Raw genomic sequence first — 13,655 nt, 5'->3', positions numbered from 1 at the left:
CACTCTTGGGTAGTGTTTTAAATCAGCGATCCTGCGTCAGAGCGCTGCTGTCAGGACCGGATCTCAAGGAACCATTTCCCCTTCTCTTGAGTGGTTTTGTGTCTCGGAAGACAAGAGACTCCTTATCAAACGTGCGTCTTACATACTGCTTTCCTCCAGTGGCCCTGTTTATACATTCCCTGCGGGGAACGGGAGGGACCCCACACACCCGCACGGCAGGGCGCGGGCGGAGGGCACCGGGGACTGTTCTCTGGGCAGCCCAGGGAGCCAGCCCCTGCTCCCAGCCTGCCCACGCCTTCTGAGGCGGCCACGGCCCCTGAGAGGAGCCCGTTCCCTGCGGGGACCGATTGGGTTTGTTGCGGTCTCATTCCGCTGCGCTGCACTGAAGGAGTCACTGCGTCCCCGTCCTGCAAAACCAGCACTCGCCCGACATCCCCCACCCTGCACCGTGGCTGACTTTTCCTCCGGCTTCCCGGTGCCTGGCAGGGCAGCCCCGGCTGGCCCCGCAGGCTGGGCACGGCCGCCCCGCTCGCACCTGAGCAGCTCCCGCAGGAAGCGCCGGGCAGCAGCCGCGGCCCTGCCGCCTCCTCGAGCCCGGCCATCTCCGTTTATGTAAATGATATTAACTTTTAGCCCTTCTATTGACAGGTCAATTTAGAAGCTGATGAAACAGTAAATTGTGGGGGGAAACGTAGGCAGCTTTGTGCTTTGCCAAGCAGGTGCCTGGCGGTTTTAGTCAAGGATTGGTAAATTTACAAGAGCGCAGTGAACGTGCCCTTCCCGGGCTATTGTGAAATTCAGGGGCGAACAAAGGAGAACGTGAATATTCACACAGCCTCCTTTCAGCGTGTGGCATTGCTTCGCAATTTTAAAGCGCCGCGCTTTTTTGTTGTTGTTTTGTCTAAGAAAAAAACTACCAACACTCCTCCCCCCCGAATCAGAAAGTACCTGTTTGCGTTTTAAAGAACATGGAAATCATCCGTGAGCAACCATATAATTTGATTTGCTAAGCAATCTGCGAGGCGATTGCACATCATTTATAATGTTCATTGAGCATTTTGCTTAATTGTGTCTCTTTTTGTAAAGGAAGCACAGCCCCCTCCCGGCTGCGGCCGGCACAAGTGGCCAGATTCCCATGGACCCGCAGACAACCGCCGGCCCCGCGCGGGGTTTTTCCCAAGAGGAGCCGTCCCCCTACGCACGTCTGGGGGGCGAGAAAGGGGCTCAGGTACGAGCTCGCTGTCTGAAACCCCTCTGCTCACAGCCCGCGGCTCCGGCAGGTGCTGCCCGTCCAGGCTGGCGGGTGCCAGCTCGCTTCTGGCCGGGGCGGTGCGTCCCGCGGGCGGCGAGCCCCGGGATCCACAGGTGCGGAACGGGCCCGGCGGCAGCGGTGCCGGGAAGGGCTGATTCCCCTTGCCAGAGAGACCTGAAACCGGCATCAGAAGGGAAGGGAAGACCTTTCATGCACGACCTCGCTGCGGTCCGCCCCGTCCCGTTCCCCTACGTGTTTTGCCCCAGTCGGTCCTGCCTCCGCACTCCGGGGAACTTGCGCGCAGGCCGGCAGCGCGGCCAGAGGCCGTCGGTCCCCTCGGGGCAGGGAGGTACCGACCGGGGAACGGCGTTCAGCGGGACTGGGACGAGCCCCTCGCAGCCGGCGACCCCCCGCCTTTCAGGCCCCTGCAGGGAGCGGCAGGAGAAGCCGAGCACGTCTCGGTGGGAGCGCGGCTGGGGCTGGCAGCCCCTCTGCTCTCCGGCGGAGGGAAGACGGGAGCGGCCCCGCCGCTCGCCCGCACCTTTTCCCTGCCGCGGCCGCCCAGCCGCACCATATAATTTGATTTTCCCCCGTGCCCGCAGATCGATTGCAGCTCATTTGATACATTCAGCGGTTCCTCGGGACGTGGAGGGGGGAGAAGGGCGGGCCGGGGGAGCCGGCGGCACAAGTGTTGGGATTCCCATGGGCTGTGCCTGCTCTCCAGCTTGCCGCACTGGCACCCCGGCCCGAGCGGCCGAAGAAGGGGGGTTTGCAGACACGGTGACCTCCGCGATCTCGGTTTGAAAGAGCCTGAAAGGCGGCCCGCTATGGTGCATTACGAGCCCAGCGCCCAGGTAGCGGCCCGGAGGGGAGGGCGCGCAGCCGGGCCGACCCCGGCTGCAGGTGCCGCCTCCTCCGCCGGGCGGGCGAGGGCCCCGGGCCGCCCCGCCGCCTTTGTAGGGCCGCCGTCCCGCCGCGCCGCGCTCGCCCCGGTAGCGCCGCCGAGGGGGGAGAGCTTTTCCTCGCCTTATTTATGGGCTTCACGTGCTGGGGGAGGGGGCTCTCCGCGGCCTGGTCTGCTTCCTCCGCACCCCCCGGGCCAGTCCCCGCTCCAGGAAAGCCGCCCGGGTCCCGGGCACCTGCCTCCAGGGATGCTTGGGCTACAAAGCCCGGCGGAGCTGTGGGGTGGTGAGGTTCTGCTGGCCCGCGGGAAGCAAATGAGCTCCCGCAGACGCCTCTGCAAAGTGGTTTTGGGTCTCCAGCACCTGGCAGCTCAGACCTGCCTGGTGCCTGCTGGCATGCGGGACTCCGAGCCTCATCTTCAGATCAGGAAAGTTGTGGAAAAGTTTATTGCCATGAAAAACACAATGCCCCAAGGTGGAACTCTCCTGACTGGTCTTCCCATACCTGTGGTATGAACCCCTTGAAGGGTATTGGATCAACAACAGAAGTCAGGAAAATTGTGCGGGTAATATAGGAATAAGAGTTGGATGGGAAAGCAAACACACCTGGGCACTTCTGGGGATCTGGGGGTTTGCCTCAGTTTTAGCAAACAGGATTCGTTATTCTGGAATATCACATGAGCTTGGAGCTACTTCACACGACTCTGGACAAAAAGGCGGTGCGGATCTCGCCCCTCACCTGTCTCTCCCTTTCACCTCGGACTGCTGCCCCTTTAAGGCCACCTGTTATCCATTTTCCGTTTCCCAGCTGTTGGGTGAAACGTGGCAGAAAGTGGAAGTGGGCACTTATGGGTTGGGGCGACCCGAAGGCAGCGGGGTCCGGCAGCTTCTTCCCCCACGGCCCGCGGGGGTTCCGGCTGCGCGGAAAGGACGAGCGCTGCCGCTTCTCGCCTTGCGGCTCGTCCCGCGGCGGAGGGGCTGAGGAACAACGCGTGGTGCCGTGTTCCTGCGTGGAACAGGAGCCAGGGGAGACGCTACCGCCGCTGAGACGGCCAGGATACGGCTGTGCCAAGGTGTTCGCGGGGATAGGGGCAGAGCCCTGGGAGGTGCAAAGCCCGCCAGGACCCTAACCCTCGGGCTCTGCCGAGGAGCCGAGGAGCACTCAGTGAGCCGGGACTGGCATCCTGTCACACAAAGTGCAGAGCATAGCAGGAGGCCGTGCGCTTTGCAGCCCGTCCGGGGCGAGTTACTGTCCCCGCTTCCCGTCCCAGTTCCGGGTCCAGGACACCTCGAGGGGAAACCTCGCTACCAGCGGGAAGTGATTGGTGGCGGCGAACCAGGCGCATTTCTTGCCGTAGAGAAGAGCCTCTGTGGACTCTCAGTGGCGCTGGGGGCCCCGCCCACGGATGAGATCTGTGCCGTCTTCTCGAGCCAGGGTCGGGCCCCATCTCTTGATAAGGGCTTGCTTTGCGGGGCCGGGGCGTGCACAGAGCCAGGCAGAGCCAGGGCAGAGTGCGCTCCGGGTCCCTTCAGCGCAAGGTTTGTGCCCTCTCCTTATTGTCCCTGCGGCTTTGCGTGGTCCCGCGGAGGGTCGGGAGTGAGTTCTGGTGGACCAGACTCCTCAGGCAGTCCTGCATGGCTCCATGTCCCGCCTCATCCCTGCACCTTTGGCGAGTCCTGGTTCCCGTAAAGGTGGCTGCCAGCTAGGCTTCTCGTGTGGTCATTGACTCTAAGGGCAAGGCGACGCGCCTTTGGCGTGTGGTTCACTGCCACCCACCCCCTTCCCCCTCCCCTTAACACTTGTTACTGCCCTCGGTGAATAGAAGTGACGAAGTGTCAAGCGCTGTTCATACATTTTCATTGCTGGAGAGTGGTGCAAGGTGTCCTTCCCGAGAGCAGAACGGGGCCAGGTGAGACATTCGTGCTGGACAAATATGGAAGCAAGGCAGTTTGCGACACAGGCGGCAGTGGCCCAAGTGCGGTGCCACGGACCAGGCTCCGTTTGTACATGTTTCTGGTTTTTGCACATTTCCCTCTGTAATATCTTAAGCAACCCGAGAGGAACCTTTCTGCACTTCAGGCGGTTCTTTCGGGGACGGTACTCATCTCCCAAAGGCAAATGTACAAAATTGGAATTACTCAACTTTAAAGCCACCGCTGACGCAGGGGCGAGGGCTGAGTTTGGCATAGCGAGGAAATCGCTTCTGTCGGGTGTCGCATCGAGCGCTGAGGAGCCGGGGAGCGATGTGCCATTGCCTGCGCACCCCAGAGCACAGGTAGAGAGCTAGCCGTGCCTGTCGTGGGGTTCTCCTTGTATCCCTTTCCTCCCTGGAGCAGTGCTCCCAAATTTTCCAACCATATGCTAGGTCTGACCGGTTTCACGGCAAGCTCTGAGCCCCCAACAGTTTGGAAACAGTGAGTTCTCAAAATATCCCTCCGCTTCCCTTTGCAACATGCTCCCTTCGCCATCGGTCCTGACGGAGCTGCCTCTCAAGGACAGACAGACCTCACAGACTGACTTCCCAGACTACCTGCCTGAGTTTCGTGGCCCTGTGATGTCGTGCCACCTTCTACAGTATGACACTCACATCCGAATGCTGCAGGGCTCTCCCCGGCTATGCGGTACTACCGTGCGCCAGAGCTGAAGCGGCGCCGGCGGCCCTGCGAAAGGGGTAAAGACTGGCATGGTAAATGAACTGGGCTATCCAGAACTGGGAACATCTTGCGCTTGGGTAAACAAGAGAGATCCTCTTCTTCTCTTTCTTACCCCTTAAGACTTCAGTTAAGGCTGTCAGGAAGATGCTTTACCACTGTATTAACGAGAGGTACTCTGGCGCCTTGTCACGCTCTCGAGGACAGGGACACACCGTGGCCAAAATGCTGCTCTGGGAGAAAGCTGGTGGCAGAGGTTTTGGGGAAAACAGCCTATTTGGGGATGTTACTCCCCTACAGCATTTGAAGGCACTAAGCCTGCCTGACCTAGGGAAACATTGCAAGGTGGGCTATGAATGTGTGCGTGTGAGTCTGCGTGTCTCGAGCGGGAGCAGTGGTGTCACGGGCTGCTCGACATGGTTTGCTCATCGGCTTTCAAGTGTCCGACTCCAGCCAGAATGTGGCAGGAGCAAAGACTCACCACGCCATGGGTGATGACTCTTTGGGCATGCAAGGGAGGGAACAGATCCAGCTCTGTGGCCAGGAAATTCCCCCGAAATCACCTCAGTGTTGCTAGGGGTTTGCTTTCTTCAATTTCCGTGTGTTTTGCGGTGTGAGATGGATTTGAGAGGGATGCACGGTATGTGTTAGATTTATACTTGTGCTTCTGGCTATGGTGCTCCACCCGTAGCAATCGTTCCCTAGCTGCACTCAAGTCCATTTGCTTTTGAAAAAGGAGATTCTTCTGCGTTGCACGGGGCCAAAGTGGGGAAAGACCAGGCTCTCATTCAAGTGTGTCCCAGCGGAACAAGAGGGACCGCGAGCTGAGCCCCTGTTCCCCGGATCTGCACAGACTTGGAGCCCGGGCTGCTGGACGTGACACGAAACTCGGGGACCGCCCCTCAGCAGAGCAGTGCAGCTGTGGGACCGGCTGTGGATGAGCTGGCGGCTCCTGGGGGGCCGTGGGGCAGCCGGGGTGGCCGTGGGCTCTCCCGGACTCTCCAGCCCCCACAGCAGCCTCAAGGGCTGAGCACGACAGGTCCCTGCCCTCCCACCAGCGCCTCACACCCAGCTGCCGTGGGGTGCCCAAGTATTTAACCCAGCCAGCGTTGAGGAGGGCAAGGGAGGGACAGGGATGCCCGCAGTGAAAGGGGGCAGCGCGACCCCCAGGGCGGGGGAGGGAAAACATCTCTGTTCGTGCGGTGCCGAATCTGTGCTTGTTCTCCCAGGTGGGTCTTTCGGCTCAACGGGACAGCTTTGCTCGGGAAGAATGATCCGAGGGCGATCGAAGCCTCTGCCAAGCTGAGGCTGGGAATGCCGAGGGGCCTCCCGGCCGCCGTGCTCAGTGCCCCTCGGAGCGGTCCCCACCAGGCGCCGGTGGGCAGCTAGCTGGGCAGAAGCCAGCCGTGTGCCCTGGCCGCACGGAATGCCAGCAGCAGCAGCTCTGAGCGGTACGAACACGATCACAGTCCAGGGAACCGAGGGAAGGGATTATTGCCTGCACTCGACACTCGTGAGACAGCATCTAAGACTTGCGGGAGGTTTTGGGACAGCCGGTGCAGAGAACAATCGCGAGGGGCGAAGGGCTGACGAGGCAGAGGAAGCTGGAGCAGCTGCCTGGGGCAGGAACGCTTCCCTGGAGCGGGGCTGGCTCAGCCTGGGGTAGAGGCAGTGTCGGGGACAGCCCGCAGCTCTGCGGAGATGGGCATCCAGAAGCCTGGCTCTTGACAGTTGTGCGTGGTGAGAGATTGAGGGATGGCGGGCGTGAATGGAAACAGGAGTCCGGACGCACTCATTCCTGTCTCCTCCGAGGTCCCCGGTTCCGCATCGCGGGTGGACGTGAGCAGGGAACGGCATTGCCATTACATCGTCCCTCTAACGGGACACTCCCTTAGCTTCCCCTTTCCGGGACGGTGGGGGCAGTCCCACGGCCACGCGTGGACGCGTTCCTGACCTCGCTCAGAGGTCTCTGCCCTCCCTTCTCGTTTTTTTCGCGTGGTCCATCTGCAGACGGGACTTTCCAATAAGTGGTTCTTGCAAAGCTCTTTGTTCCCTCCCGTGACTCACGCGTTTCCCTGCCGTTATCACGGCGATGTCAGCGGCTTTGAAGTCGAGTCATTTATTACCTTCCCGGAGCTGGCCCTGTCTTGCTCTGCTGATAGACCCGGGTACGTTTCCACGCGGAGTTTGATCTCTGCCAGCGCTGGTGGCACGCTGGAAAGTCACTTTCGATAAACCTCGACAGACTCTGCCGGACTAACTATTGCAGCGCTAATGACAGAGATAATCCTCTCCTAATCTGGCGGGTAATCCATTTCACTCCAGTGAGAATTTTTAAGGCTTTAATCAGTGAGAGTCTGTTAGGGAATTATTAACAGAGCCTCCGCCGAGCGAGATCGTCCAGAGAGGGGCAGTGGGAGTGGGAAAAAGGAGAACGCGACGGGGCCCGATGAGGTCAAAATCGATGCACGGCCGAGCGCAAGAGCTGACGTGATGTATTTTGATGTTGCGATAGAATTGTCCTCAGTTCGAACGCCAAGAAAAAACCCGCGCCATCGATTCCTCCTATGCCCGCTCTGACAGCGGCTCTGCTGGCGGCGTGGACTGGCGGTCCCGGGAGAACGGCAAAAACGCTGGGGGTAAGATGCGCAGGGGTGACTCTTCCCGGTGCCGAGAGGGAGGTTACGTGAAAGCCAAGGGGCGCGTTTCGGTAGCGGTTCGAGGGGAGAGTTGCCGAGGCGGTGCGGGGCCCCTCGCCCGACGTGCGGGCCCCGTCGGTGCGAGCGGCTGTGGCGGTGTCGGGCGATGCGGGGCGGTGCCTAGGGGTGCCGGGCTGTGCCGGGCTGTGCCGGGCTGTGCCGGGCGGTGCCGGGCGGTGCCGGGCTGTGCCGCGGGGGCTCCGTCGGGTCCGTGCCTCTCCCCCCGCCCCGGTGCGGGGCGCCGCCCCCGGCCGCGCGCGGTGTCCCCCGGCGGGCGGCCCGGCCCCCCCGGCGCGCCCTGATTGGCTGGCGGCGGCGGCCGGCGGCACGCGCCCGGGGATGTCGTTATAAGACCCCTCGCGTGCCGGCCCGCGGCGCCAGCGGCTCCGGCCCCTCCCCGGAGAGCGGCGGCGCGGCCCGGCCTCCCGCCACACAGCGGCGGGCAGGGCAGGGCAGGGCAGGGCGGGGGAGGCGGCCCCGCCGGCCCCGCCACCGCCGGGGCGGCTCGGCCAGCGGGCCGGCGACAGCGGCTGCGGGCGCGTCCCGGCGGGGCTGCCCCCCTGCCCCGTCCCGTCCGCGCCGGGACCGGGGGCAGCATGGAGACTGTGTTGCTGGAGCACTTCCCCGGGGGGCTGGACTCCTTCTCCTCGCCCCCCTACTTCGACGAGGAGGACTTTTTCTCCGAGCCGCCCCCGCGGGACGTGCTGACCGCGGACGGGCTGCTGGAGCCGGACGTGGATTTCCTCAGCCGGCAGCTGCAGGAGTACTACCGCGACGGCGGCGACCCCGAGGGCGGCTACCGCTGCCCGCCGCCGGCCGCCGCCTTCCCGCCGTCTCCCGCCTCGCCCGGCTTCGCCTACGAATGCTGCGGGGCGGCGGGCGCGGCGCTGCTGTCCCCCGGGGGGCGGCTCCAGGCGCTGGGCTCGGCCAAGCGGCGGCGGCGGGTGCGCTCCGAGGCGGAGCTGCAGCAGCTCCGGCAGGCCGCCAACGTGCGGGAGCGGCGGCGGATGCAGTCCATCAACGACGCCTTCGAGGGGCTGCGCTCTCACATCCCCACTCTGCCCTACGAGAAGCGCCTCTCCAAGGTGGACACGCTGCGCCTGGCCATCGGCTACATCAACTTCCTCAGCGAACTGGTGCAGTCCGACCTGCCGCTGCGCAGCTCCAGCAGCGAGAGCCCCAGCCAGCCCAAGAAAATCATCATCTGCCACCGCGGCACAAGTAAGTGGCGGGCCGGCCCGGCACGGTACGTCCCGGCGCGGCCCGGCACCGCGCTCCGCAGGAATGCCGGCCCCGGCAATAACCCCCTGCCTTCCTTTTCCCTCCTGCCCTCCAGGATCTCCCTCCCCGAGCGACCCCGACTACGGACTCCCCCCTCTGGCCGGTCACTCGCTGTCGTGGACTGATGAAAAGCAGCTCAAGGAACAAAACATCATCCGGACAGCCAAAGTGTGGACCCCCGAGGACCCGCGGAAGGTGAACAACAAACCCTCCGTCAACGACATAGAGAACGAGCCCCCCTTCGACTACGTGGCGTGAGGCGCCGCGCGGGTGGTCCCCGCCCCCTCCCGCTCTGTACATGCTGTATGTAGAGACCTATATTGTAAATGTAATTTAAGATTCAGACTCTAAGGGCAATCAACTTTATTTATGTATTTATTACGAAGTAGTGATAATGAGGTAGAATCGTCTGTTTTGAATATATAATTTATATAATTTATCTTGATTTTTTTAAGATATGCAATAGGTTTTTTCCACCAGCACTTTTTTTTTTTTTTTTTTTTTTTTTTTTTTTTTTTTTTAATGGGGGAAATATGCCAGAACCCATGAAAATAATTTATTGCCGCACGTGGACTCTCTTTGTGTTTTGTTAATAATAAACCCAAATTGTACGTTGTGGAGCAGTATATTTGTTGGTAGCAGCTTAGGAGAGCCCCACCACATCCCGAGGAAGCCTTGCAATGAAAGTCTGGACCAGCCTCCAGGCAGGGTGAGCCCCGAGACCCAGTGGCACCCTAGGCCCACACGCTGGCCCCACTGCCCCATCGCCGGCTCGGGCTGCTCTTATAGCGCCGGGTGGACGGGGACGGGCGGGGACACACTTTCGCCTTCTCTCCACCCCTTTTGACGTCCTCTCCTGAAGTGCTTCCAACTGATGTCTTTGTCTATCTCTAGAAGGTCCCCTCCTTTCAATGTCCCAGCGCTGCTTGTGGTTTCCAGCTGGAAGATCCGAGCCCCCAAACACAAACCTTGAGAGGGTGGGCGTGTGTCCCCCGCCTTGTGCCCCTGACCCCGCCGCCATGGGAATGGGCGCGCTATCCGGAGCTGTACAAAGCCGTTCTGAAAGTTGCCGGGGAGGGAAGGATGAGGCTGGGGACCGGGCAGGCTTGGGGCTCTGCCGGCTGCCCCTAGTCTTCCGCGGTTCTTCCCCCGGCCGCGCCTGGGAAACAGACCCCACGCTCCTCCTGGGATTGCCGCTGGGGCGGGGGGATAGGGGGATGGCAAAGCCATCGTGCAACTGGTGGTAGAACCGCTCTGGTAGCTCCAGCTCAGCGTGCCTGGCTGCGGAAGGGACGGCTGGGCTGCACCTGCCCGGGGCCGAGGGGTGGGGGCGACAGGGGCCGGTCGGGCCGGGGGCTGCAAATGCTCCCTGCGGGAGCGGGGGGGAGGCCCGGGGCTTGGGCGGGGGGCTCGGCCGGACGCCGCAGGTGCTGATTTTCCCGTGGCACCCGCGGCTCAGCCCCGACGGCTCAGCCCCCGGCAGAGTCCCAGATGCCCAGCCCGGCCCGCGGCCGTAGCAGAGCTGTCCCCGCGCGGTGCTCAGGCGGATGGGAACGGCCCGGGTGAGCTAAGTTATAATTACAACTTATCATTTACTGTACGTCGCTCCCTCTCCTTCCCCCCCCCTCCAAAAAACTACCGCGAAGTGGGAGCAATATGTTGCATACATGCTAATTGCATTAACCTAGTTAAACACATTTAGTTCCCTAGCGCGGATGGCATGGATCTATTCCAATAGCAATTAGAGGAGCTACTTACACACACAAACACGCCGAGGCTGGGCTGGGGCGGGGGTTGGGCTGGGGGGGTTATTGCTTATTTATTTGGTCAGTTTTCGTGAGATTCCGGGCTGCGGCGGGGCTGACCGGCTGCAAGCCTCGCCCCGTCCGTCGGCAGGCGGGCGGCACCGGTGTCATTGAACTTAAACGGAGTTCTTTGAGAGAAAAAGAGCCGACCTATAATTCGATCTTGTCCTGTATTAGGACCTCATTAAACACAGAAAGTCGCTTTTTCACAAATGCTTCCATCAGGCATGTAATCTCATTACACTCATTAGAAAGTCAAATGTTAGTCGGACTTCAGTTTAATTATAAGTTATGGAAGTGTTGTACCGTTTCCTTCTGTGTATAGCCTCGTTCGTCTCAATTGGCTTTGGTGATGCGATCCCCCACAATTAAAACACTACAATCATTGTTATGTGGCACCTTTTCTTTGGCGTGCCACTTTTTTGTGATTCAATGCTTCAACACATCCTTTAGTATGGTGCAGATGAAGCGGAAGAGCCGGCCTTCGCATGTAAAGCGCCAGGGTCTCTATCTTGTCACTCTCCCGTCTTGACTTGGCAAGTCCCTTTAAACGCAATCTTCAAAGAGACTGACAGCTCCTTTTGACTGACTCATCATCCATTCACCCCAGCGCCGCGCTCCTGCGACAAAATCCGCCGCACAGGGCAGGAGGGAACCGCCTGTGCAGGTCCCCCGGCCCGGCGGGACCCGGCGGCTCCCGCAACGCCGGCTCGCAGCTTTTGCGGCAGCTTTGGGGGGTTTGCTGGTGGGGAACACGGCTCGCCGCGGTACGGAGAAGCGTGGGGAAGGCGTGACTGACAGCCAAGCAAACCCGGTTCTCAACCGCCTGTCCCCTCCTCCCCGCGGCCGGGAGCTGCACCCTCTAGCGCTGCCCCCCGAGGCCCCGGGGGCGGCGGCTCTCCGCCTCCCTGCCCCGCTCCCAGAGCCCCCGCTCTGCTCCTGAAGCCCCGCGCCGGGTCCCGTGGGGCCACCCCTCCGTGCCACCACTGCCCCGACGGCGGACCGGGGAGGCGGGGGAGGCCCGCCCGGGAGCCGGGACTGTCCCGCCTCCCTCGGCCGCTGCCCGCAGCCCCGCGGGAGCTGGAAAGCAGGGGAGAAGAGAACAAAAGCAGGGGTGAAATCCTCAGCCCCGCTTGGGGTAGGAGGCACTTGCAGGCAGTTCACTTCCCGCAGTCTCACAGGAGGGAGGTGCGGGTTCTAGGTGTGCGGGCTGACGGTGTGCTTCCGGAACCAGCATCACTCGTGATGCCCCAGGTGTAAACACGACTTAATTACCGAAACCGACAATCCTCTGTAAAAAACAAAACAAAGCAAAAACCCTAAACCCCAACAACAAAAAAACCCCCAACCTGAAAAACCAAAACAACAAACAAAACCCAAAAACAACAAGCTCCCACACCCAAAGGAAGGGGAGCATCAGACCGCTCCTTTGCACAGCCAGCAAAGGGATGGGAAGGTGTGCGTGACTTCTCGGCAGAGCTGTGCGCAGGCAGGGGCTGCCGTGGGCACTGTGAACCTGTCCCGCCGCGGTTCCCAGGGCCTCTCATCTGCCGGCAGTCGGGTGAGCGCCCTGCGAGGCGCGGGGCGTGAAGCCTCCCGAGCCCGGGATCTCATCCCTCTTTCATTCACGCATCTCTCGCTGGCACCGAGTACCAGCTGCGAGGTCGAACAAACACCAGTTGAGTGTCCCCTGGTAAACCTCCCGCTTTCCAAAGCATCCCGCAGCCGGTGGGAATGGTCCTAAATAACTCCACAACAAACCGCGCTGCCGAGACCTGGAAGCGTGGGCGGGAGGCGATTCCCACGACGGGGCCGGGGTCTGGCCAACAGGTGCTCGGGTTTGGCGGAGGGCGCCGGGGGAGCCCGGGGAGGCAGAGGCTCCGCTGCCAGAAAGCAGCCTGCTCCGGCGCCTCCGGCTTTACATGGCGTGGAAGCCGCAAACAATCGCAATGATATCTTTATTGCTAGGTTCATGTCCTGGGCTATAACATATCAATCCCTGTCGTGGTTCTCTCGGATGCACCTGGTATTTCAAACTTGTTCTTTTTGTGCTTCTGGGTCCTGGACTGCAGCTGCCTAAAGCGAGCAAAGAGAGAGGCCCTTACAATGTGTCCAAGACGTGTTGGCATGGTTTGCTTGTCTTTAATGTACCATTAACTATTGTCTTTACACAATATGGGAACTGTAAAGCATGACATGTGTTATAATAAAACACATTTTCAACGATACACTTGGACTCGGCGCTGGGATGCAAGCAAACAAACAGGCCCAAATCTTGTTTTGTCTCCCTCGCTAAGCCTACTGGCAATTAAACTTAAGACCACTGCTTTCCCCTGATCAGCCAATTAAATTTTATGTCTCCTAATTTTTCACATAGAAAAAAAGTCTCGGTGCCGGCCCCTAAAGACATTGATTTTCTTGCTATCACCTGGCGCTCAGACCTTAGTTCCATTTATCAAGAAGGGAAACGTCAGGCGTTGCATAAAGTGACTCTGTTACCATAAGGCTCTCACCATCCTGCCCTATTGTTTTCCCTTGTTAATAACTCATTACCAGGATTTAACAAATCAACCATTACATATGTTTTGTGTCTCCATATTTTGATCCGTACGATTAAGCAGATGTTACGATTGAAAATTGAAAAGTCCAAGGCTACTCTCGTCTGAAAGAAAGAGGGCAGCCTCAAACAACGAGCTAACAATGAGATTCAGAAGATCTTCAGAAAAACATTTACGACCAATAAACAGACTCCAACCTGCTCCATTTCAACCATTGTGCGCCTTAGGGGAATAATTAAGTTGAATAGGAAGAGGTCCGCGGGGTTTTCAATGCCAAGCCCACAGGTGCGGGGTGGCACGATGAATGATCCGCCTGATTTTTGCCAGGCTCAAGAGCCCTTCTCCTGGCCGGGCGAGCAGATACGAAATATTGTCATTTCTTTTAATTCACAGCGTTACTCTCAGGGCGAACAAAGGGGCGGGGAATGAATGGCTCCGGCTGCAGGCAAGGCGCGCCCGGCCGCCGCTGGCCTCTCCGGAGACCGCCCGGCGGGGACGAGCGCGCC

The 13,655-nt window shown here is 60.3% G+C and overlaps 2 protein-coding genes across 2 annotated transcripts in view; one reads left to right on the top strand and one right to left on the bottom strand.

The window, feature by feature from the left end:
* The first annotated feature begins 8,029 nt into the window (after nucleotides 1-8,029).
* Nucleotides 8,030-9,402, top strand: PTF1A (pancreas associated transcription factor 1a). Its single transcript, XM_015615550.3, has 2 exons — nucleotides 8,030-8,726; nucleotides 8,842-9,402. Exons 1-2 carry the CDS (start codon nucleotides 8,102-8,104, stop codon nucleotides 9,042-9,044), a joined length of 828 nt encoding a protein of 275 aa, XP_015471036.1. The 5' UTR covers nucleotides 8,030-8,101; the 3' UTR covers nucleotides 9,045-9,402.
* A 27-nt stretch (nucleotides 9,403-9,429) lies between these two features.
* Nucleotides 9,430-13,655, bottom strand: part of LOC107215534 (collagen alpha-1(I) chain-like) — a 6,041-nt gene continuing 1,815 nt past the window's right edge. The window contains exons 3-4 of the mRNA XM_015651759.1: nucleotides 11,165-11,671; nucleotides 9,430-10,353 (exon numbers count right to left, since the gene is read on the bottom strand). Coding sequence (XP_015507245.1) covers nucleotides 9,430-10,353; nucleotides 11,165-11,671 — 1,431 coding nt within the window. The remainder of the gene's footprint in view (nucleotides 10,354-11,164; nucleotides 11,672-13,655) is intronic.

Source organism: Parus major, chromosome 2 (assembly GCF_001522545.3).
Source record: "Parus major isolate Abel chromosome 2, Parus_major1.1, whole genome shotgun sequence".
In the NCBI taxonomy this organism is placed as follows: Eukaryota; Metazoa; Chordata; class Aves; order Passeriformes; family Paridae; genus Parus; species Parus major.
The sequence above is the reverse complement of the archived record's forward strand: the minus strand, read 5'-3'. Positions and strand labels throughout refer to the sequence as shown.

What these genes read in the sequence shown, in the direction of transcription:
- PTF1A (XM_015615550.3), top strand. Translation starts at nt 8,102, where the DNA reads ATGGAGACTGTGTTGCTGGAGCACTTCCCCGGGGGGCTGGACTCCTTC. An exon ending in CATCTGCCACCGCGGCACAA is followed by an intron (nt 8,727 to 8,841) that starts GTAAGTGGCGGG and finishes CCTGCCCTCCAG; the next exon opens with GATCTCCCTCCCCGAGCGAC.